Below are 23,272 nucleotides of genomic sequence, written 5' to 3' on the forward strand. Positions count from 1 at the left end.
ATTAAGAGTTGGACAATATCGGTATATCGGTTATCGGTAAAAAAGCCAATATCGGACAACCCTAATCTCCATATTTTAACTTTTTGTGGGTTTCTTTTCACACTACAGCGTCACACAAAGCTTGTAGATCTGGATACTTTTGTGATCTTTGATACTTTTGAAATTGGTTGAGAACCACTGCTCTACACACACTTGATGAGTCAGCAGAAGGAAGTAGTTGACAGGAAGTAGTTGACAGCGTTGCCTGTGGTTGTGTGTCTGCAGGTCATCTCCCTCATCTGTGTGGCCGTGTGGATGATCAACATCGGCCACTTCAACGACCCCGTGCACGGTGGCTCCTGGTTCCGTGGGGCCATCTACTATTTCAAGATCGCTGTGGCCTTGGCTGTGGCCGCCATCCCCGAGGGTAGGGGTTAGGAAACAGTTAACAATCGAACTAATCGATTATAGAAGGAAATTAATCATTTAACGAAATAATCGATTCATAATCACTATCCCTATTTTAGGGAGTTCAATAACGTTCCAAAATAGTGAAAATAGAAGATCTACAAGCTCACAATGCGTCACATCGCAACGCATTGTAGATCGGCTATTATCACTATTTTTTATGACACCGTTGTGCGATGAAGTATAAATATGGCTTAGGTTTAGAGGTTGCTATTTCAAAAACATTTTTTTAATAATAATAAGATTTGGCCTCTGGGAATTCCAATACAAAAAAATAAGTTGGTGATCCAGGGGTAGTGGGAGTGACGTCAGGACTTCGGTACTCCATGCCAGTGGTTCCCAAACTTTTTTAGCTCAAGACCCAAAAGAGAAATCAAATGTTTGCCCGGGCCCCAAACTATAGTGAAAAAAAATCAGATCTACAAGCTACGAGCATGCAGATCTGCTATTCTCACTAGGCTACTTCTTAAACATTTGTTTTGTAATTTAGGGAATTTCTTTGATTATTATATTCATGAAATTATTTTTGAAAAATGTTTGAATTCGTTTTCAACGCTCACTCTGCAAATCTTTAGAAAATATTAAAAAAAATAACAATAATCAATGAAAAAATGTATGAAACCAAAAAATAAAGGGATATTCTCTCGCGACCCGCGAAAAATGGATCCGCGGCATAGATCACTGTTAGGGGGAAACAGTGCTCTGTGCCTAACAGGTTGGCCCTGACGCTGAGCTCTCATCTCTCGTGTCAGGTCTGCCTGCCGTCATCACCACCTGCCTGGCGCTGGGAACCCGCCGCATGGCCAAGAAGAACGCCATCGTGAGGAGTCTGCCCTCCGTGGAGACGCTGGGCTGCACCTCGGTCATCTGCTCTGACAAGACCGGCACGCTCACCACCAACCAGATGTGTGTCACCAAGGTAAGACTGGCACGCTCACCACCTATGGTGGAAAAAAGTAATCAAATGTATGTTAAAGTACCAAAATAGCAGATCTACAAGCTCACAATGCGTCGCATCGCGACGCATTGTGAGTCTTGTAGATCGGCTATTTTCAAATGGCCGAAATGTATATAGCCTAGGGCTGAAGTGGTTAACTATAGTGGCTAAAGTTTTCAAACAATTGTAATGGAGTGAAAGTACAATGTTTGGATCCGAGATGTAGTGGAGTAGAAGTAAAAGTATTGAAAACTGGAAAAGTACTTTGTTACTTTACACCATTTACTGGCACACTCACCACCAACCAGATGTGTGCCACTAAGCTAAGACTGGCACGCACCCGCACCAGACCAATATATTACTCTGGCTGATATATTGGCCACTATTACTACTACTTTTTGGACGACATTGGTATCAGCTATTATGCAGCTGATGTTTCTTGATGAATTGATTGATTGATTGATTGATTGATCGATTTAATACTTCATTAACAAGTTAGTTAACTGTGTGTGTGTGTGTGTGTGTGTGTGTGTGTGTGTGTGTGTGTGTGTGTGTGTGTGTGTGTGTGTGTGTGTGTGTGTGTGTGTGTGTGTGTGTGTGTGTGTGTGTGTGTGTGTGTGTGAGACAAGTGGTTACATAAAATGAAGTTCATTTTCTGTGTTTCTCTTTGTATGGTCACTGCAGATGTTCATCATTGACAAAGTGGATGGCGACAGCGTCAGTCTGGGACAGTTCGACATCTCTGGCTCCAAGTACACCCCCGAGGGAGAAGTGTAGGTTCTGGGACCACTTGAAGGGCACACACATTTTCACCCCACACGGGGACCCCCAGGGGTGAAAATGTACAATAGCACATATACAACCTCATAGCACGTCACTGTGCCGTGCTATGAGCTTGCAATTTTTGAAAAGTCGTGAAAATGTGTGCAAATAAAAGTTTCAAGCGAACATTTTTAACTTTGCTTTTAGAGTTCCCCGACACAAATTATTTTGAGATGGCTTGGGGGGGGGGGGGTTCCACGGCTAAAGCCGTAATCATTTTGGGGGTCCTTGACATGAAAAAGTTTCAGAACCACTGATAGGTTTCTCAGAAAACTGTTAGGATTTAGAAGACTTTTTGTAGAATCGGCCTCAGGTCTTAATGGGTTAATGTGGAGCGAAAACAGAAAGGTCACTCGTATGGAGCCCTGGGGGACTCCGGGTCAGCCAAGTATAAGGGTTTAAGCGGTCGACCCACCATAATCATCATCATGCACACACTGACCACACTGACCTGTCACATGTCGTCCTCTCAGCACCAAGAACGGTGGCTCTGTGAAGTGTGGCCAGTATGATGGGCTGGTGGAGCTGGCCACCATCTGTGCTCTGTGCAACGACTCCTCTCTGGACTACAACGAGGTCAGCACACACACACACACACACACGCACACACACACTCACCGTGTTCTGTCTTCATCAACGTTAAAGGAGTAGTTCACCCAAAAAAATGACCTATTTTCTATCAATTACACACCCCATGAAGCCTTGAATTCATGGAGATCTTTTTTGTTTTTGTCGCATTCCTGAGACAATGATTTGAGGAATGGCGGAGACTCAAAGAGTCTCTTACTGAGTCTCCCATTGAACGATAATCCGGTCAGCAAATGATTGGCTCAGGAATGCGACAAAAATAATAAAATAATAATACGTTTTAGGGCGTACTACTTTAAATCACGGCCATATTTGATCTGCCCACCTTTTGTCAAACATGCAACATTTGCATCATTGTTGGATGCCAGCACCCTCATGTCTATCTCCTTCCTTCCTTCCTTCCCTCCTTGCTGGTGCAGTCTAAGGGTATCTATGAGAAGGTGGGCGAGGCCACAGAGACGGCTCTGAGCTGTCTGGTGGAGAAGATGAACGTGTTCAACTCAGAAGTGAGGGGCTTGTCCAAGGTGGAGAGGGCCAACGCCTGCTGCACGGTGAGTCCACCATGCAGGAGAATGCCATGGCAAAGTGAAAGCGTTTTAATGCAAGGCTAATTCCATCCAGTGTGAAGCAGTGTTAAGTTCAGCGATTAAAAACTATGACAAAATATTTTCTAAATATAATATTCTTAACTAAAACTAGACTAAAACTAAAAGGAATTTTATTCAAAAGGTCAAAATGTCAAAATCAACACTGGTGTGAAGTCCTTTTTAAGAAGCCACGGTGCCCCCCCCCCCCCCCCCCCCTCGTTTCCCCTCTCTCTCACATCACAGGTGATTAAGACGCTGATGAAGAAGGAGTTCACCCTGGAGTTCTCCAGAGACAGGAAGTCCATGTCGGTGTACTGCTGCCCCGCCAAGTCATCCAAAACCCTCCCTGTGGGAAACAAGATGTTCATCAAGGTCAGATTGAGGCATTGAGCCGTACAGTATGTTGTCTGGAGCAGTGGTTCTCAAACGTTTTCAAGTCAAGAAAGAACCCCCCAAGAACCCCCCAAACCCCCCAAGTAGTTAACGTAGCATCACAATCATTTTAACCACTTTATCCATTTATACGTTGGCTATTCAAAAGTAGCAGATGTACAAGCCCACAGCGCGTCACTTTGTGCCGTGCTGCGAGCTTGTACAATGTTTGGAAACTTTTGAAACTTCTCTTCTGGGGTCCCTGGCACAAAACCTCACAACGCGTCACATCGCGACGCGTTGTGAGGTGAGCTTGTAGATCTGCTTTTTTCAAACATTTTAGTATTTTTCTTTTGGTACTTAAAGTACATTTAGATACCAATACTTTTGCACTTTTACTCAAGTACATTTTTTATTCCAGACTTTTACTTATAACCGAGTACTTCTACATTGCAGTATCGATACTTTTACTTAAGTAAAACATTTGAGTACTTTTTCCATCTCTGGTATGGATGGATGGACGGATGGATCACCGTGTTGTTTTTTCGTCCTTCCCCCAGGGAGCTCCGGAGGGCGTGATCGACCGCTGTGCGTACGTGCGCGTGGGCACCACCCGCGTGCCCCTGACCGGCCCCGTCAAGGACAGCATCCTGTCGGTGATCAAGGAGTGGGGCACGGGCCGCGACACCCTGCGCTGCCTGGCCCTGGCCACCCGCGACTCTCCTCTGAAGAGAGAGGAGATGAACCTGGAGGACGCCACCAAATTCATCGACTACGAGGTGAGCACAGCAATGGAAACTAAGTACGTTTACTAGCAAGTACTGTGCTTAAGTACAACTTTGAGGTGTTTGTGCTTTTACTCGAGTATTTTCCGATTTTCCAATACTTTTACTTCTACTCCACTACATCTCGGATCCAAATGTTGTACTTTTTGCTCCACTACTTTTGATTATTATTACAAAATATACATTTACCACTTCAGCTTTGGCTATTAAAAAATAGCCGATCTACAAGCTCATAGCGACGCGCTGTGAGCTTGTCAAAAGCTGCTATTTTCAAAAGATTTTTAATACATTTTAGACATAATGATAACTTGTGAAACGGGACATTCTGCATAATGAGCACTTTTTACTTTTGGTACTCTTAGTATATTTTGATGCCAATGCTTTCGTACATTTACTCAAGTACATTTTTATTACCGGACTTTTACTTGTAACAGAGTATTTCTACAATGCAGTATTGATACTTTTACTTAAGTAAAAAATGGGAGTGCTTCTTCCACCACTGCTTACATGTTCCCTTGCTTCTGCCTTCCAGACCGACCTGACCTTTGTGGGCTGTGTGGGCATGCTGGACCCCCCTCGCAAAGAGGTGATGGGCTCCATCCAGCTGTGCAGGGCTGCTGGCATCCGGGTCATCATGATCACTGGTCAGTACCAGTGGTGTAAAGTAACTGTAAAGTACATTTACTCAAGTACTTTTACATTGTTTAATATAAGGGGCATGGACCAATGTGCAAATTTAAAAAAAAAAACGTAATACTTCCTAAGGTTAATATGAGCATCAAATCAATATTTTAAATGTTTCTATTTTCACATGCATTCCATAAATTCCATAGGGCTAGACCACACATGGACAAATGATATCATCAACTTGCGGCGGGCACTGCCCCTATTGAGTAGAAAATAACTGTTTCTAAAATAAATAAAATATTGAAGGTGTTTTAAAAAATATATTTTAGTTATACAGGGCAATTATAATGTATTAAGGCATATTTGGCTTATTAGCCAGGGATCCTTTTAACCCATTAAGACCTGAGGCGATTCTTAAAAATGTTTCCTAAATCCTAACAAAAAAAACATGTTTTCAATATCTTTAAAAAATAGCAGATCTACAAGCTCATAGCGCGGCACTCGGTGCCGCGCTATGAGCTTGTATATCTACTATTTTTTAATAGATTAAAGAAATCTAAAGTGACACAGATGCGTTCCAGGTTTCTTAATGGGTTAAGTGGAGAGAGACGCTGAGAAGAAGTGCTCATGGGGACGACCAAAAAAACAAACAAAGTCATGTTCCTTGTGTTGTATCCCGCCATGCAGGCGACAACAAGGGCACGGCCGTGGCCATCTGCCGCCGCATCGGCATCTTCGGCGAGGACGAGGACGTGACGGGCCGGGCCTACACCGGGCGCGAGTTCGACGACCTGTCCCTGTCCGAGCAGAAGAAGGCGGTCCAGAGGGCGTCCTGCTACGCCCGAGTGGAGCCGTCCCACAAGTCCAAGATCGTGGAGTTCCTGCAAGGCTTCGACGAGATCACCGCCATGGTGAGACGGCAGTGGTGTAAAGTAACTGAGTACATGTGCTCAAGTACCGCACTTAAGTACAATTTCGAAGTGTTTTTTTTTACTTTACTTGAGTACTTCCAATTTGCAATACGCCACTACATCTCAGAGACAAACGTTTAGCTTTTACTCCATTACAATTATTTGAAAACTTTAGTTACATAGTTACTTTGCAGATTTTGATTATTATTACATAACATACATTAACCACTTCAACCCTATATACTTTTGGCTATTTGAAAATAGCCGATCTACAAGCTCACAAGCGTTGTGAGCTTGTAGATCGGCTATTTTCAAAGGATTTATATATATTTTAAAAACTTGTGAAATGGGACATTCTACATAATCAGTACGTTTACTTTTGGTGCTTTAAGTATATTTTGATGCCATTACTTTTGTACTTTTACTCAAGTCATTTTGAATACTGGACTTTTACTTGTAACAGAGTATTTCTATAGTATTGATACTTTCACCTAAGTAAAACTTACTTTTTCCACCATTGGTGAGAAGAAGCAGACAAGAATCTACTGGAGCCACTTGGGTTCAAGTGGTATTAAGACAGATATTCAGTGAGCAGTGCAGTAGGTGTCCGACTCAAATGTGTATGTCAGCACTACACTAAGTACTCTCTACTTAACAGTGATTCTCAACATTTGGGTCAGGACGCTTTGCGACATGTTGTGAGCTTGTAGATCTGCAATTTTCAAAGGAGTTTTACACATTTTATACATTTGAAAACTTCTGCACAATGAGCACTTTTACTTTTGGTACTTATTAAAGTATATTTTGGTGCCAATACTTTTGTACTTTTACTCAAGTACATTTTGAAAACCGAACTTGTACTTGTAACAGATTGGGGTATTGATACTTTTACTTGCGTAACATGTAAAGGTGTGATGGAAGAAGTGAGTACTTCCATCACTGGTTATCATCACTCTTCTAATGGCTTCCCCATGCCTTTCCTCCACACCCCCCCCCCCCTCCTCCTCCTCCTCCAGACCGGAGACGGAGTGAACGATGCCCCAGCTTTGAAGAAGGCTGAGATTGGCATCGCCATGGGCTCTGGCACTGCCGTTGCCAAGTCTGCCTCTGAGATGGTCCTGGCCGACGACAACTTTGCGTCCATCGTGTCCGCTGTGGAGGAGGGCCGAGCCATCTACAACAACATGAAGCAGTTCATCCGCTACCTCATCTCCTCCAACGTGGGCGAGGTGGTCTGGTGAGTCCATATGAGGGTCTCTGTCAGGGTGGGAAACCTCATAGGTTATTATATTTAGTTACTAGTTACTTTGTAGATTTTGATTATTATTACAAAGCATACATTAAGCACTTATTATCAAGCCCTATTTGAACTTTGGTTATTTGAAAATAGCTGATCTTCAAGCTCTACAAGCACACAATGCGTCGCAGCTTCTGCTATTTTCTAAAACATGTTAATACATTATATACACAATGATACCTTGTGAAACAAGACATTCTGCATAATGAGTACTTTTACTTTTGGTACTTTAAGTATATTTTGATGCCAACTCTTTTGAACTTTTACTCAAGTAAGTTACCTGACTTTTACTTGTAACAGAGTGTTTCTACATTGCAGTATTGATACTTTTACTTAAGTAAATAATTGTTTTACTTTTTCCACCGCTGCTTAACACGTTCCCCTTGCTCTTTCTTGGGGCGCATTCGGAAATTGCGCACCGGAGCGCTCAGTGCTGTATTTCCAAACGCACCCTTGATCTCCCTCACCCTGACACTCTCTTTGTGTGTCTCTCTGTCTCTCTGTCTCTATGTCTCTCTGTCTCTCTGTCTCTTTCTCTCTGTCTCTCTCTCTGTCTGTCTGTCTGTCTGTCTGTCTGTCTGTCTGTCTGTCTGTCTGTCTGTCTGTCTGTCTGTCTGTCTGTCTGTCTGTCTGTCTGTCTGTCTGTCTCTCTCTCTCTCTCTCTCTCTCTCTCTCTCTCTCTCTCTCTCTCTCTCTCTCTCTCTCTCAGCATCTTCCTTACAGCTGCGCTGGGTCTCCCTGAAGCCCTGATCCCCGTCCAGCTGCTGTGGGTGAACCTGGTGACAGACGGTCTGCCCGCCACCGCCCTGGGCTTCAACCCCCCCGACCTGGACATCATGGGCAAGGCCCCCCGCTCCCCCAAGGAGCCCCTCATCTCTGGCTGGCTCTTCTTCAGATACATGGCCATTGGAGGTATAAAGGTTCAATCCAGCTCAGCCATTCAATCCATCATAATATCCTAGATCATTTAATAGAATAGAAATGAATGATCGGTCACTATTTTGGGGTAAATTAAAGGCGAAGACTTTCACATAGTCGGGGGCCCCGGGGATATTTTGGTTCAGATTCTCGCAAATTCGCCAAATTTGGCACAGATGTTGTCCATACCATACTTAATCATTTTAAGATGGGTGCCAAGATTGGCGCCCCATGGTACTGCCATATTGCGCAATCCAATATGGCTGCCACCCGAAAAAAACGAAAAGGCCTAGAATCATAAATTATACCACTTTTTAGGGGTTTTCTGGGTCGTAGAATCTGATTCTGGTGTTATTTCAATGATTTGAGGTCAAGATTACCCCTCAAGGTCAATTTTACTCATCAAAGTTAGTATATAAAGGTAATATTGGGGTAAAATCCAGTATTTCTGGTGCGCCATGCCAGATGCTACCCCCAAAAAGTATTTTTTTTTCATTATAAGCTATACTTGTATACAGATGTGCCACTTCAAAACTTCACATGTCCTGCCATCGCCAAGACAGTAAATTTTCAGGGGATTCCCAGGGAAATAAGAGGGACAAAGAAGGGCATTTAAAATGCTGAATTATTTTGATGATCACTGCTTTTATGATGCTAATTAATTTGAGCAACTGGTCAAATCACCTTTCGCCTCATAATGAGTCTGACACCTTCTTAAACACACATTCTTTTGTTCTCATGTATATGGATGTCTGTTGAAGGGAAAAACGGGGGTGTGTAGTGACAACTTCTTTTCAGGGGCAAAACAGTGCATTTTAAGGGCAGAAAAGGGAGTAAAAAAATGCATTTTCAGGGGACTTTCAGGGAAAGAACAGTAACGTGTGAAGTTTTGAAGTGGCACATCTGTATGTATCAATGTTTCACAACTCAAAACAGTAGATTGTTTATTAACAATAAACTAATACAAACAATTTTCAATTAAAATTGATATGTGCCAACAAAATCCTAAAAGAAAAAGACAAACAAAATGTGTCTAGGGACACAGCAAAAAATGTTTTTTTGATCCAATGCTCAGGCTCCACCTGAGTCCACAAGTCCAACTTCAACTTTAAGTAAACAACTGACAGTAGGGGACAATGTAATCAAAATAGTTATTCCGTAAAACTTGATAAAATCAAAAAGTTAGATCACAATGTCATTCACATTCTTTATTGTGTCTCCATCCCTTGCAAGGTGTGGAGTTACTGGCTGTCATCTTCGTTATTAAGGCACCCACCTCCGCATTTGCAGAGGATTGTGCATCGGACACCGATACGGTTGCATTTGCACCTTCCCATGCATCCCTTGAGGCAGCCACAGCGAACAAGAAGGTCACATGCTGCTGATGCATCACTAAGAGTGGTCCACAGTGGTTGCCATGTGCCAGTGCCATCTTTGTGCCAGCCCCACTCACTGAAGTCAGGAATTTCCTGCTGGACCGAGGTTGCCTGATTCCAGTAGAAACTTGCCTGCAGTAGCGCTCGCTTGACATGTTGGAACAGTGCAGCTTGGGTAGGTGGGAGGTTTTCCAGTGATCTACTTCCAGTGGTGAAGAGGCGATGTCTGGCCTCATTGACACCAGCTGCACCACACCCCTTGCTGTACATGAGCACGACGAAACGTTCAATGTTCTGCATATGCACAGACTCAAGACTGAAGAGGTCAGGGGTGTGTGTGAGAGCAACTAGTGTGTTGGTGAGGTCTGGTATGCTTCTCCAGGCTGCCCAAGCTGTCTTCTTGCCACATCCGAGAAACTGGGAAGTTGTGTCACACCCTGTTAAGCTGTGGAAGAGGGTTAGTGCCAAGGACTTTGATGGACCGAGATCAGAGTAGATGGTATGGACTGGTATGTCACGATATTTTCGACCAGTACCGAAACCCACCCAGAGCTCCGTTAGGCCAAGGGTCTCGAAAAACCGGATTGCCAAAATGACAACATCACTGTCTACGGTGCGAACATAGGCTGTTGTATGACCCTGCTCTGCTGTTGTGCCAGATGCAGGAGGATCCTGGTGTCTGCCTCAGAATGGTTGCACTTCTGAAGTTTTGTGACATCACAAGGCATGTTGGAGAGCACAGTCTCAAAGCGGGTAGTCAGAAGGAGCTTTCCACGCATGTCATTCTTTGAGATCTGTGTGCTGATGAATGAGAAGAGCTCCTTTTTGTTGTCCTCGTTTTTTAGGAAGCCACTGTTCCATTCATGCTTAGGGATTGGAGTGCTACCATCACCGACTTTTGTCCGTGAACCATTCCCACGCCGTTTCTGTGTAAGATATTTTAGGTTATTTTCCTCTGGGTAGTTGTCCCATACAGCATCAATGCGTTGGGTACTAGTTGTCATTTGGGCCTCCAGACATGGTGTAATGTTGAGCAAGACATACTCGCTGAATGTCTTTGCTGTTGTGGGGCGCACTATGTGGATGACTGCTGCCATATCCAACACCACAACGGTAGCTTGTTTGGCAGAAGCTGCACAACCTGTGCTAGCATTGAGGCATTGAAGAATGTCAGACTTTGTCCCAGATCGCAGAGACCCTCTGTCCGCTAGGCTCGGTGGCTCTCTCTGATTTTCGAACTGAAAGAAGTCTGTCATGTCAGCATTGGGACGTGACTGGAGTGAAAGGAACAGTTGTGTGATTAAAACCATGTTCTGCTTCTGTATGCCACTGTCCTTTGTACCTTTTTTCTTGGGGCCAGTTCGGTTGGCGAATGTTAGCATGTTTTTCCGCTTGACGGTATCAGATACTGGTACTGAAGCCATTTCCAATCTTTCCTTGACATATGCTGCGTGAAGGGTCTGGCCGGCTTCATGGATTTGAGATAAAGAAGCAACAACTGCTGGCTCCATGACATTCTGTGTATCGAGTGCAATAAGCTCCTGGCTTGTAGCAAGGAAGGGGTTGCCTAGCTGCTGTACCACATCGATGAACGAGAGTACATCCTTGCGAAACTTTACTTGCAAGTTATGTCCTTCCTCATGATGAGCAGTGGATGACGTTGGTGGGTCATTGATGGCCTCAAACTCCTCAACTATCCATGTGCAATCAGGTCCAGCCAGCATAAACAGTGTAAGGGCTTCAGGATTCTCATAGAGTCCAACGGCTCCGCCATGCACCTGAAGGCTTTTGTTGGACTGCTCATGCGCTTGGTCCTTGGCCATGAGGCTGAACTTTCTAGCTGATTTCTGCACAACAAAGTTGCCCTTCATGAATTCAGCATGTACTTGAGGGTGTTTATCAGCCATCTGAACCATGTCACGGACATGGACTGGCAGCCAGCGTGCGTAGTTTGTGTGGTCCAGGGCGTGAAACCAGCCGCAGAGTTCGTCACATGCTTGCACATATAGTGGAAAGTCCCCTTCCCGCAGGGACCGCACAAAGCGACACATCAGCAGCTCCAGCTTCATTATGGTTGACCAAAACTTGAACTGGGGAACAGTTTGTGAACGTTGATCCCACATATCAAATGACTCAGGTGGGCCCATTATACTCTCACAATACTCTGCGTAGGCGGTCTGTTTGAGCTCATAAAGTGACATGAGAGACACTTGATGGGCATACCTTGTGCGTTATTTCCGATAAATAATGATAAGATTTGTTTTTAATGACCCCAAAATGACCTTTATGTTTACTTAGAGGGGTAAACTTGACCTCATATCATTGAGATGAAACCACAATCTGATTGTTTTGAATTGTGAAACATTGATACATATTATACAAGTATAGCTTATAATGAGAAAAAACTTTTTGGGGGTAGAATCTGGCATGGCGCACCAGAAATACTGGATTTTACCCCGATATTGCCTTTATATACTAACTTTGATGAGTAAACTTGACCTTGAGGGGTAATCTTGACTTCAAATCATTGAAATAACACCAGAATCAGATTATACAACCCAGTAAACCCCTAAAAAGTGGTATCATTTATGATTCTAGGCCTTTCCGTTTTTTTCGGGTGGCAGCCATATTGGATTGCGCAATATGGCAGTACCATGGGGCGCCAATCTTGGCACCCATCTTAAAATGATTAAGTATGGTATGGACAACATCTGTGCCAAATTTGGCGAATTTGCGAGAATCTGAACCAAACGGTCCTTTTTTATCCCCGGGGCCCCCGACTAACAAACGTTTTGAAAATTGCAGATCTACAAGCTCACAAGATCTGCTATTTTCTCTGTTTTAGCATGACACCGTTGTGTGACGAAGTATAAAACAGGGCTTATGTGATGCATATCGTCTGTCGGTTGGAAACCTCATTATGTCTAAAACTGTTGCTTTTCACGATTCAAATAAAGAAAAAGCATCAAAAGTAGCAGATCCGCAAGCTCTACGCGACGCGTTTCGAGCTTGCGGATCTGCTACTTTTGATGCTTTTCAGTGTGACGCTGTAGTGTGATCAAGGTAGGGGCGTAAATTTACGGAAAAAAAACACAAATCTTTATGATTGCTTCAGGTTATGTGGGCGCTGCGACCGTGGCAGCCGCGGCCTGGTGGTTCATCTACTGTGATGAAGGCCCAATGGTGTCCTTCTACCAGCTGGTTAGTGCTCACCTAACTCTCTGCTGTCCATTTACACATCATTACTCTCTTTTTTTTATAGAGATTTTTATTGATTTTTTTTATTGATACTTTCAATAGTCCAGTCCCTGCAGCCGTTGGACACAGTGAACTCAAGTCTTACTATGTCAGCTTTACTTAGTTTTACCATGGGGTGCCGATGGCCTGGCGGTTAAGGCACACACCTCATATATAAGCTTTAATGCGGCGTGTTGCGGGTTCGATTCCTGAGCGAGACGCCCTTTGCTGTGTCACTCGCCTGTCTCTCTCTCCTGGTTCCTGTCTATCTCAACTAACTGTACTATCCAAATTAAGGCAGAAAAGCCCAAACGATATCTTTAAAAATGACTTGACTTTATTGTCTGCTGCCAGAAATGTGTCTGTAGTGTTTAGGCAGGGATTAGCCCATTTAGGGACACACACACACCAACGGCAGAGGGAGCCTTAGGTTTTTTTTAATGTTATGCTTAAGAACAGTTCAGTTCAGTCAGACCTGTCCATTTCATTGTGCAGAAGAATAAAAAAATAAAATAAATACTTCAAACATAATAGTACATGTTAAAATGAAGAATCAGGGAACGCATCTCTGTCATTTTACATTCATATTTTTGAAAGATCGTGAAGATTTGTGCAAATCTTTGAATATATCTTTTTTAAAGGGAACATTTGTAAAATATTTTTGTTCCAGGGACCTCCAGAAGCAAAGATTTGAGTCACAAATGTTTGCTTTAAAACATATACCTATATTATTTATACATTTTCAATTTTTGCAGATATACAAGCTCATATATCTGCTATTTTTTTAATAGCCAAAGAAATCTTAAAATGACACAGATGCGTTCCCGGATTGAATGGGTTCATACACCAGGGTCATTGACTTGTCTCCATGCTCCCCTTCAGTCTCACTTCATGCAGTGCACCGAGGAGAACGAGGACTTTGTGGGGGTCCAGTGTGAAGTGTTTGAAGCCTGCCCACCCATGACCATGGCCCTGTCTGTGCTGGTCACCATCGAGATGTGCAACGCTCTCAACAGGTCTGTCTAGTCTAGTCTACTACTGGCCATGCCGTTAACACCAAGCAGTTCCCAAACCTTTTTTTTTAGCTAGAGACCCAAAAGAGAATTTACACATCCCAAACTAGTGAAAATAGCAGATCTGCTATTTTCACTATTTCTTAAACTGTGTTTTATTTAGTTATTCATGTTGGAATTGGTTTTAATAGATGAAAACTTGTGATTTTGTAAATGAATGAAAACCAATGACATCCTCTGAGATGTAAAAAGGTATAAAAAATGCTTTGAAAAGCTGCCGTCAGTAATGTAAAGGATAACGTGACTTGTAGTCAGTGGTCTAAATATGCAATACTATTGGTATGGTCCTTTATAACACATTCCTGAGTGTTTCATCTTGTAGAACAGTGGTTCTCAACCTTTTCAGGCCGCGACCCCCCAAAATAATCATATTTGAACTGGGGACCCCCCACCCTGACAAGCATTTGGAAATGTAGGAGTTGAGGCATTACATTTAGCTTTTTTTCTTTCTTTTTTTTGTATTAAAAAGGTTCCTCAAATTGTCACTTCACTCTCATCTGGGGACCCGCCCCCTCCCCCCCCAAAAACAAAACTTTAAAAAAAACATGTGGGGACCCCCTGGGGGTCCCGACCCACATGTTGAGAACCACTGATGTAAACGTGTCCTATGGAGTGGTGACACCTCAGTGCTTCGGTGACATTTGCTAATAAAACGGCCATGATTTCTTAGTCACTCACCCGTCATGCCATCTTCAGCTGTCACATGCTTCTTCTCCGCACCCATTTTGCATGGGTTCAATTCTAACCACTTCCATACTTAGTAAGCTAGTACTTTTTTGACCATGGTCGGCTCTGTAACATTACACACACACTTAATGGCTTAAGTCATTCATTGGACTAATCTTTTTTTTTTAAATTATTATCCAAGAACAAACAGTCGCACATCTCGATTATTCAATTAATCCAAAAAGTTATCAAATAAAATCATTGATAGTTGCAGCCCTAAACACGTGTACCAGTCTATACTGTATATCGTCTCTGTCGGGCGGGAAACCTCCTATGTCCAAAACAAATAATTCAAAAATAGCAAAAGTAGCATATCTACAAAACTGCGTTGCTTCGCGCCACGTTTCGAGCTTGCAGATCTGCTACTTTTGATGCTTTTGTCTGTGACACTGTAGTGTGATCAAGTATAGGGCGTTAATTTACGAAAAAACACAAAAGGTTAGAATATGGAGATAAGAGGTTTCAACAATATATTAACGTACCCCCCCCCCTCCTCCTACCAACCCTTCCCCCAGCTTGTCAGAGAACCAGTCCCTCGTGCGCATGCCCCCATGGAGCAACTGCTGGCTGGTGGGCGCCATGACACTCTCCATGTCGCTCCACTTCATGATCATCTACGTCGACCCCTTGCCCGTGAGTCTGTCCTCCAGAAGCTGCACCACAGACACTGTCCTCCAGACCAGTGGTTCTCAAACCTTTTTCATGTCAAGGACCCACCAAATTCATATGTATATGGCATTGGCCACGGACCCCCACCTGAAATTATGTTGTGCCTGGGACCCCCAGAAGCAAAGATTTGTGTAAAAAAAAATCTTCTTTTAAAAAATAGATTTAAACACAAAAAATTGCAGATCTACAAGCTCATACAGCGGCACTTGATGCTATGAGCTTGTATAACTGCAACCCCCTGGGGTCCCCAGACCCCACTTTGAGAACCAATGCTCCAGACATCATTCACCTCCCATCACTACATCACACTGTCCATCTGTGTCTGTCTGTCTGTTTATTCATTTATTAGTTCTCAAACATTTTCATAGCCAAGGACCCCCAAATTGATTATGTAATTTGCCTACGGATCCCCATCAGAAAAGATTTGTGTCGTTCAAAATCATTCCAAAAATGTTCACAATTCTTCAATTTCTTTCTGAAAATAGCAGATCTACACTGTCTGTCAATGCAACGTGTTGTGAGCTTTTTGATTTTTTCAAATGGTTGAATTATGAAATAGGGTTAAAGTGGTTTAACTGAATTTGATGCTATAGCAAATTTAACTGAGAACCACTGATCGATTAATCGATCGAGAAGCATCCTTGGCCAACAAACAGTACTAATGCAACTCTTATCAAGAGTCTCCTGTAGATAACTGTATCTACAGTAACAGTGTAGACACTCCTGTCTCCTGTAGATACTCCTGTCTCCTGTAGATCGTACTCCCGTCTCCTGTACATACAGTAATGTTTGATGTATTCTCTCCTGCAGATGATCTTTAAGCTCAAACATTTAAATGTGGAACAGTGGTTGATGGTCCTCAAGCTGTCCTTCCCAGTCATCCTCATTGACGAGGTGCTCAAGTTTGTGGCGCGCACATATCTGGAGGGTGAGTTTAATAATGAATAATTATTGAAGAATTAGGAGTCTGACTCATACTTTTGCCGGGAATTGCATGGGGTGCACAGTGTGAATGCCCTTTTCAAGCACTATTCTAAAGATTTTACTGGATTTTGTTGGTGCTATATTATTCCATAACGTTCTACTAACCCACATAATGAAGCCTGTTTCAAGAATTTGTTATTATTTTATTGTGTATTGTGTTGCTTATATATTTTAGAAAACATTTCATCGATTTCCAAATAACATCCCTGTCAAAGGGATGTCAGGCCCTGTCACAGCCCTGTGACATGATACTGACCGTGATACTGACATCATCAGTATCATTGTCAGTATCATGTCAGTATCATGTCAGTAACATGTCAGTGACATATCAATATCATGATCAGCATTATGTCAATATCATGTCAGCATCATTGTCAATATCATGTCAGCATCATTGTCAATATCATGGTCAGTATTGTTATGGCCTGGCTCCTGGCTGATTCCTGACATGACACTGTCAGTATCATGGTTAGGGTTAGTGATCTATTGTGTGCATTATACGATGGCACCATTTCTGTCTACTCCCTCTGTGTCTCAGAGGAGGGCTGTGGACTGTTCAGAAACCTGCCATGGGGGATTCCAAGCTAAAGGAAACTACAGCCTTTTTTTTCCTGGAAAGTTAGCATGCCTACCGATGATGTCACTGGTAGGCTGCCGCTGTCCACAGCCCTCTTCTGAGACACAGAGCGAGTAGACAGAAATGGTGCCTGTCTTACAATGAGGATTATCAAAGGAAAGCATTCACAGAAAATAGCCGATCGACAAGCTCACAGCGCGCCACAGCGCGACGTGTTGTAAGCTTGTCGATTAACCCCACAATAACAGAAAACATAAAATACACTAGCATAGAGCCCTGAGGGACTCCACTCAACCATATGGGGTTTAAGTGGTCAAGAATAATGCTACTCTCGTTGTCATTACCGTACAACTGACGAGGATTTGTCTTACTCTTTCAGGGAAGGTCTAGAGGCAACGTGCTGCTGAGTGCCGATGAAACCAACAAAGACACTGAAATTAAGACAGAAAACATGTGTTGAAAGCGAATGAGTGAGACACAGGCACTCAAAAGTGAATGTAAAGAAAATTCAAATGAGTACAAAAGAGCAAAATTCATAAGCTATCAGAACAAAAAAGAATAAACAAAAAGAGCTGCAAAGTATTTTTTCTTTCTGTGTATGTACTGAAGTTAATATATAGGTGAGCGTTTTCTGTGATTATTCTATTCTTAAAGAATAAAAGATATGTATTAAAGAGAAAATTAAGAGTCAAACTTCTTAGGAGAGTGTTTTCCCCCCGGTTTTCTTGAACACTTGTCATACAATATAATAGCTTTACATTGCTATGGTTTATGACCAATGTTGTAAAAGTGGGATGGTAATGTTTCATTGTTCATTACATATTATTATCACAATTTGTGTCTAATTTCATACCATTTAGCTATGTAATGGTTGCATATCGTCTTTGTCGAGTGGAAACCTCATGTCCAAAACTGTTACTTTTCAGGATTCAAATTCAAAACAGCAAAAGTAGCAGATCTACAAGCTCAAAATGCGTCCCCTCGTGCTGCATATGGTGGATTTATAATGGATGGCTTGCCGTGTCTTTTCTCACACGGAGCTATTAACGCGCCTAGCAAATGTCACGCATTGTGAGCCTAAGCAGGGCTGTGCAGAGACTACTAGAGGGGCAGGTGCTCAAATTCCATTAAAAGGGCACATCGAACAATATTTTAAAACACCATATGGTCAGTATCATGTCAGTATTAGATAAACATGAGAAAACAAAGAGTACAATACAATACAGACACTCTGGCTGTGCTAGGTGTTGGTGCCTTGCTGAGAGGCAGGAACAGTCTCACCGACACCCTGGTTAGAGCAAAAGCCATTGATGTCCAAAATGGTTGATTAAGGCAGTACAGGCCTTAAAACCACGGTGTAAGCCACACCCAACTAGACCAGGCATCAGAACAAGCAACATACAGTTTAACAGAAATATGACATAAATAAAGAATTCCACATTTTCCACTACATTGTGTACTCAACCAATAATTAATTCCTAAGACTTGGAGTCAGATATTGTCCTCTAGTTTCATATCCATTTGAGAGTTCTGGCAGAAAACGTGTGGTTTAGTAAAATATCCCCACTTTTCCACGAGCTGCACACGGATGACATTCTCTCCAGGCGAGAGGCCAGAAATTAGTGCAGGACTGAACATATCAAAACTTTCTTGGGAAGCACAAATGTATGGGGCACACAATTGGCTGGTGGTGTGATTAATTACCCCGTCGTTGACAGAGAATGTTGTCTGTTTGAATCTCGTGGAAAAGTGGAGATATGCAGCGCTGTTGAGTTTTATGCCGCCCAGTTGAAAGGATAACCATTAACTAATGGAAAGAACATGCTTTTTATATTCAGTTGCCACAAATTAACAATTGACAAATCAAATGTTGAATAAAATACACTTCGGGACTTAAGTTCTGTCCCTGTCTCTTTCTCTAACAAATAAAATAAATAAACAAACAATTTTCGGGCCTAGACTCATGCATAGAGGTTAGAGGGTCCTAGAGGAGCGGATTCAAATTTACCGCACAAAACTGTGCTCCTATAGGCTGTTGGCTCCTATAGGCTCTACGCACAGCAGCCATATTGGAAAGAAATTGGGCTCCTTTCTTACTTCCTTCACAGCCTAGTGACTCGAGGTTAGAATGGATCAGAGCCTTCATTCAATACAGTATGGGAAGGAAGTAAAGAAGGGGCCCAATTTATTTCCAATATGTAGTGGTCTAAAGTGACTAAGTACATTTACTCAAGTACTGTACTTAAGTACAATTTTACTTTACCAGAGTATTTCCAATTGTCTATACTTTTACTTCTACTCCACTACATCTCAGAGGCAAATATTGTACTTTTACTCCACTACAATTATTTTAAAACTTTAGTTACTATAGTTACTTTGCAGATATGAATATATTACATTATAAAACATTAACCACTTTGGCCCTATTTTATACCTAGGCTATTTGAAAATAGCCAATCTACAAGCACATTGTACTTTTGGTACTTTAAGTACATGTTGATACCAATACTTTTGTACTTTTACTGAAGTAAATTTTGAATTCTGGACTTTTACTTGTAACAGAGTACTTCTACATTGCAGTATTGATAGGCCTGCTTTTACTTAAGTAAAACATTTGAGTACTTTTTCCACCACATTTGGAGCATATTCGGTTCTTAAGTCTGACGTAATTTTGTAGTCCGACGTCGCGTCCGGGTCCAAAAGGCACCAGCGCCGTCCACTATTCATTGTAAACAACATGTTGGAACCCGTAAATCTTTTTACAATAACCTCCTTTTTCAGAAATGAACCATTGAGGGTTAATAAGGGTCTTAATGCTAATATCATAGAAGTACAAAGTATTTATTTATTATTATGATTTAACATTATTATTATTAACATTAAAACACTTGGACCCGGAAGTTATTCTAGCGGGGCGCGACGTCACGTCTGAACAACCGAATTGGTTCACCGATCTGTGTGCCCGCCTCCGCTCCCCTCCCCCTCCTCCTCCTCCCCTAATATGCCATTCCCCTACTCCTCCAACTCCACACATGCGCACTGAGCACTCACTCACTGCAGCATACCAGAAGTGTTTTAAGTGCCTGGCGCGAGACTGGAAACAATCCAAGTTATCCAACGAAACAAAACACAGGAATCTATCCTTCTAATACATTGATTGACTGCTTAAACCCTGTTAAAAATGGACACATTCCAAGAAGACGTTGATGCTGCCATATCACAGGCTTGTGAAATACATGGCGTGGAATCTTTGAAGGACCTACAGGTAGTATTTTTGAAAACACTGCTAGAAGACAGAGATGTGCTCGGCGTTTTACCAACAGGCTTCGGCAAAAGTTTGATTTGTCAAGCGTGGCCTACAGTTTGCAGTCTGCTCTCAACCAAATACCCAGACAAATGGCCAAAAGAAGCGTTGGTTTTGATTGTTTCCCCACTGCAATCAACAATGGAGGAGCAAGTGAACTTTTTGAACGAAAAGGGACTTTCGGCTGCAGTCGCTGGTAAAAACAAACACACAGACGAGAGAATCTGTAATGGCGATTTTTCTTTTGTTTATGGTTCCCCTGAAACTTTTGTTGATGAGGATTTTTGGAGGCTAGCCCTGCAAGCACGTTTGTTTAGCGAGAGATTGATTGGATTCGCTGTTGATGACGTACACACAGTGTTCCAACGGTAAGTCTACGGCGTTATGATTTAGCATTAAAGTATAATTCATAGTGATGATGTTTAATTTAAGGCTCATTTGAGCTTCATGGACTAACTTAAAACTGTCTAGCAGGCTGACTGGAATAAGAAGCTTTAAGCATCGTACATCAAAAGCATGTACACCTCAGACGCGAGTATTTGTGCAATGTATTAGTCCAATGTCTATATTGTTAAATAAAGAAGTGTTTTAATCCGTCTGTGGCCGATTCTGTCGGAAGTTCCCAATGGGTGGTAGTGACGGGGCGCATCCGGTGAAAGCCAGAATTACACTCAATGTAGACAGAAAGTAAACGAGGGGGGGAATGGCGTTCGGCCAGACGGCCACAGACGGGATTAAAACACTCCTTTATTGAAAAATCTGGACTAATACATTACACAAATACTCCGGACACCTAGTTAACATTTGGGGCAAGCACCTTATATATTGCATTCTTTTCAAAAGCATATCAAACAGACTTAATGGAAAATGTAGCCTATAGTTTTCCTATTTTGTTCTGCAGTTGTCGCTTTAACCTTTCTATGTCCCCATTTGGGGTCCAGAGTCATTGTTTGATAACCTCTGATAGTCCATAGAATATATTTTCAGTAATTATCTTAATAGAGGTCTGTTTGGGTTTTTACATTGTTATGGACATCTACTTGCTTCAATGATTTTATACAGATGTGTCCTGGAAATAGTATGTGTGTATGTGATATTCAAATCATGTCAGAATTCTGTGTGACAATTATCCATTGTTTTTTTTAAATCTTTCTCACAGGGGTGAGACGGATGCATCAGAAGAACAGCCCTTCAGAAAGTGGTGTGGAATGGTCCGTGAACTGAGATCATTGCTACCGAAGGCTGTACCATTGCTGGCCCTTACAGCAACCACATCCAAAAACATCAGAAAGAAGATGGTAAAGAACCTGGGGATGAAAAGATATGTGGAGATTGTCAAAAGGCCTGACCGGGTGAACAACATCAGGCTGGCTGTAAAGAAAATCTCCGCTGCTGATCCCTCTGAAACATTTGCATGGCTCATTCAGGAACTAGAGTCACAGGGACGAAACACTGAGAAATATGTTATATACTGTGAGAGTATCTCTGATTGTTCTCTATTGTACTATGAAGTTTTAATACTTAACCTAGGTAAGAAGGGGCGCTATCCAATTGGAGCCAAAGATGTGTCTGGAAATAGACTGGTAGACATGTACCATTCATGTACAGCCGAGGATGTAAAACTAGACATAGTACACTCTTTGCAAGACCCCTCCTCTGTTCTGAGAGTTGTGGTCGCCACATCAGCTCTGGGTGTAGATTTCAGAGGGGTTAACCATGTCATACATTACGGACCACCCAGGGACATTGAATCCTATATGGAAGCATATGGTAGAGCAGAGAGGGACAGTTCATCAGCACATTCTCTGATTCTGTATCGTGGAAAACAGTTGAAAGGTGTATCGGACCAAATGAAGCAGTATCTCGCTGATGTAACGACATGCAGGAGAGTTAAACTGTTCAATCTTTTTGATGGAGAGAAGGCTGATCCTTTGCCTGTCCTTCATAAATGCTGTAGCAACTGTGCCACGTCTTGTGAGTGCACGGAGACATGTGATGGCCAGATGAGTGCATTAGAGAGACATGCTGGGGAGGAACCTGCTAGTAGAGAGAGAACTGTTAGTGCTGAACAGACGGTTCTTCTTCAGGAAAGGTTAGAAGACATGACACAGGATATGACAGACGAAGGCCTTTATGGAGGGCTGTCACTTTGTTGCGCTACACACCTGATTAACGCTGTTATTGAAAAAAGCAGTGTACTTTTCACAATCGATGACATCTTTTGTATTAATGTGCAGGTCAGCAATGCTCAAGCGGCACGTGCAATACTGAGCATTCTAAGGGATGTATTTGATGATGTAGATGAGGACAGCAGTGATGAAGATGAAGACTACTAGAAGCATCATTTGGTGAAATAGCATCATAGAAATAGGTTATTTTTTGTTGAAGATTTTTTTTGGGGGTCTTTTTATGCCTTTTATTTAGAGAGGGATAGGGAAAGTAGGCTGACAGGAAATGGGGAGAGAGATGGGGTGGGGGGGGGAGACATGCAGCAAAGGTTGTCGGGAACGGGAGTCGGACACGCTGTCCGGCTGGCATTGCAGCCTAGGGTGCCTGGACCATCACGCTACAGCCCAGGCCAAAATAGGTTATCTTTTGTGGGTGATTATGAGAACTGTACATTTGCCTGAAAATCAATAAAACTTGTCAAAACATAAAGAAACTGTCACATATTCATACTTAATGCATATGGACAAGCTGATGAATCTGATGAAGTGGTATGTGGTCATGTAATATCTCATTTAAAATCCTAATAACTAACCATTTTGCTACAGTGTAAAATATCGGTGTTGAGTGTATACACTAATAGCTACATTAGGCGGGTGCATATATGGTTTGACCCAAAAAAAATTGGAACAAAAGGTATCTCAATGGTTTATTGTAGTATCAGGTGTACTTAATAACATATCAAAAGTCTACCGAAATCTGATCATTAGAAATGTCAAATTTCCAAGATGGCCGCCACCAGTTCCTTAAAAGACCATTACTCCATTATTTGCCCTACACAAGTAATTATGGTGCCTAACCCCATGTTT

The 23,272-nt window shown here is 42.4% G+C and overlaps 2 protein-coding genes across 2 annotated transcripts in view; both read left to right on the forward strand.

Annotated features, from left to right (window-relative positions):
- atp2a1 (ATPase sarcoplasmic/endoplasmic reticulum Ca2+ transporting 1) overlaps positions 1-17,553 on the forward strand; it is a 34,541-nt gene extending 16,988 nt beyond the window's left edge. Inside the window, exons 10-25 of the mRNA XM_084071799.1 lie at positions 265-406; positions 1,200-1,366; positions 2,069-2,157; positions 2,680-2,782; positions 3,214-3,345; positions 3,625-3,753; positions 4,314-4,532; positions 5,071-5,182; positions 5,853-6,076; positions 7,093-7,313; positions 8,083-8,285; positions 12,783-12,868; positions 13,787-13,920; positions 15,219-15,336; positions 16,183-16,300; positions 17,313-17,553. Of these exons, the coding sequence (XP_083927925.1) occupies positions 265-406; positions 1,200-1,366; positions 2,069-2,157; positions 2,680-2,782; positions 3,214-3,345; positions 3,625-3,753; positions 4,314-4,532; positions 5,071-5,182; positions 5,853-6,076; positions 7,093-7,313; positions 8,083-8,285; positions 12,783-12,868; positions 13,787-13,920; positions 15,219-15,336; positions 16,183-16,300; positions 17,313-17,323 (2,208 nt within the window). The 3' untranslated portion in view covers positions 17,324-17,553. The remainder of the gene's footprint in view (positions 1-264; positions 407-1,199; positions 1,367-2,068; positions 2,158-2,679; positions 2,783-3,213; positions 3,346-3,624; positions 3,754-4,313; positions 4,533-5,070; positions 5,183-5,852; positions 6,077-7,092; positions 7,314-8,082; positions 8,286-12,782; positions 12,869-13,786; positions 13,921-15,218; positions 15,337-16,182; positions 16,301-17,312) is intronic.
- Positions 17,554-20,041: 2,488 nt separating this feature from the next.
- Positions 20,042-22,676, forward strand: LOC311055415 (ATP-dependent DNA helicase RecQ-like). The gene is made up of 2 exons (XM_084071606.1): positions 20,042-20,605; positions 21,397-22,676. The coding sequence occupies exons 1-2, from the start codon at positions 20,115-20,117 to the stop codon at positions 22,571-22,573; spliced, it is 1,668 nt and encodes a 555-aa protein (XP_083927732.1). The 5' UTR covers positions 20,042-20,114; the 3' UTR covers positions 22,574-22,676.
- Positions 22,677-23,272: the final 596 nt, after the last annotated feature.

The sequence above is a fragment of the Gymnoscopelus microlampas genome, assembly GCF_963454915.1.
Source record: "Gymnoscopelus microlampas genome assembly, chromosome: 11".
Classification (NCBI taxonomy): Eukaryota; Metazoa; Chordata; class Actinopteri; order Myctophiformes; family Myctophidae; genus Gymnoscopelus; species Gymnoscopelus microlampas.

Excerpts from the sequence above, each read along its gene's own strand:
- LOC311055415 (XM_084071606.1), top strand. The coding sequence starts at position 20,115 with ATGGACACATTCCAAGAAGACGTTGATGCTGCCATATCACAGGCTTGT. Across the intron at positions 20,606-21,396 it reads GTACACACAGTGTTCCAACG|GGGTGAGACGGATGCATCAG; the intron begins GTAAGTCTACGG and ends TCTTTCTCACAG.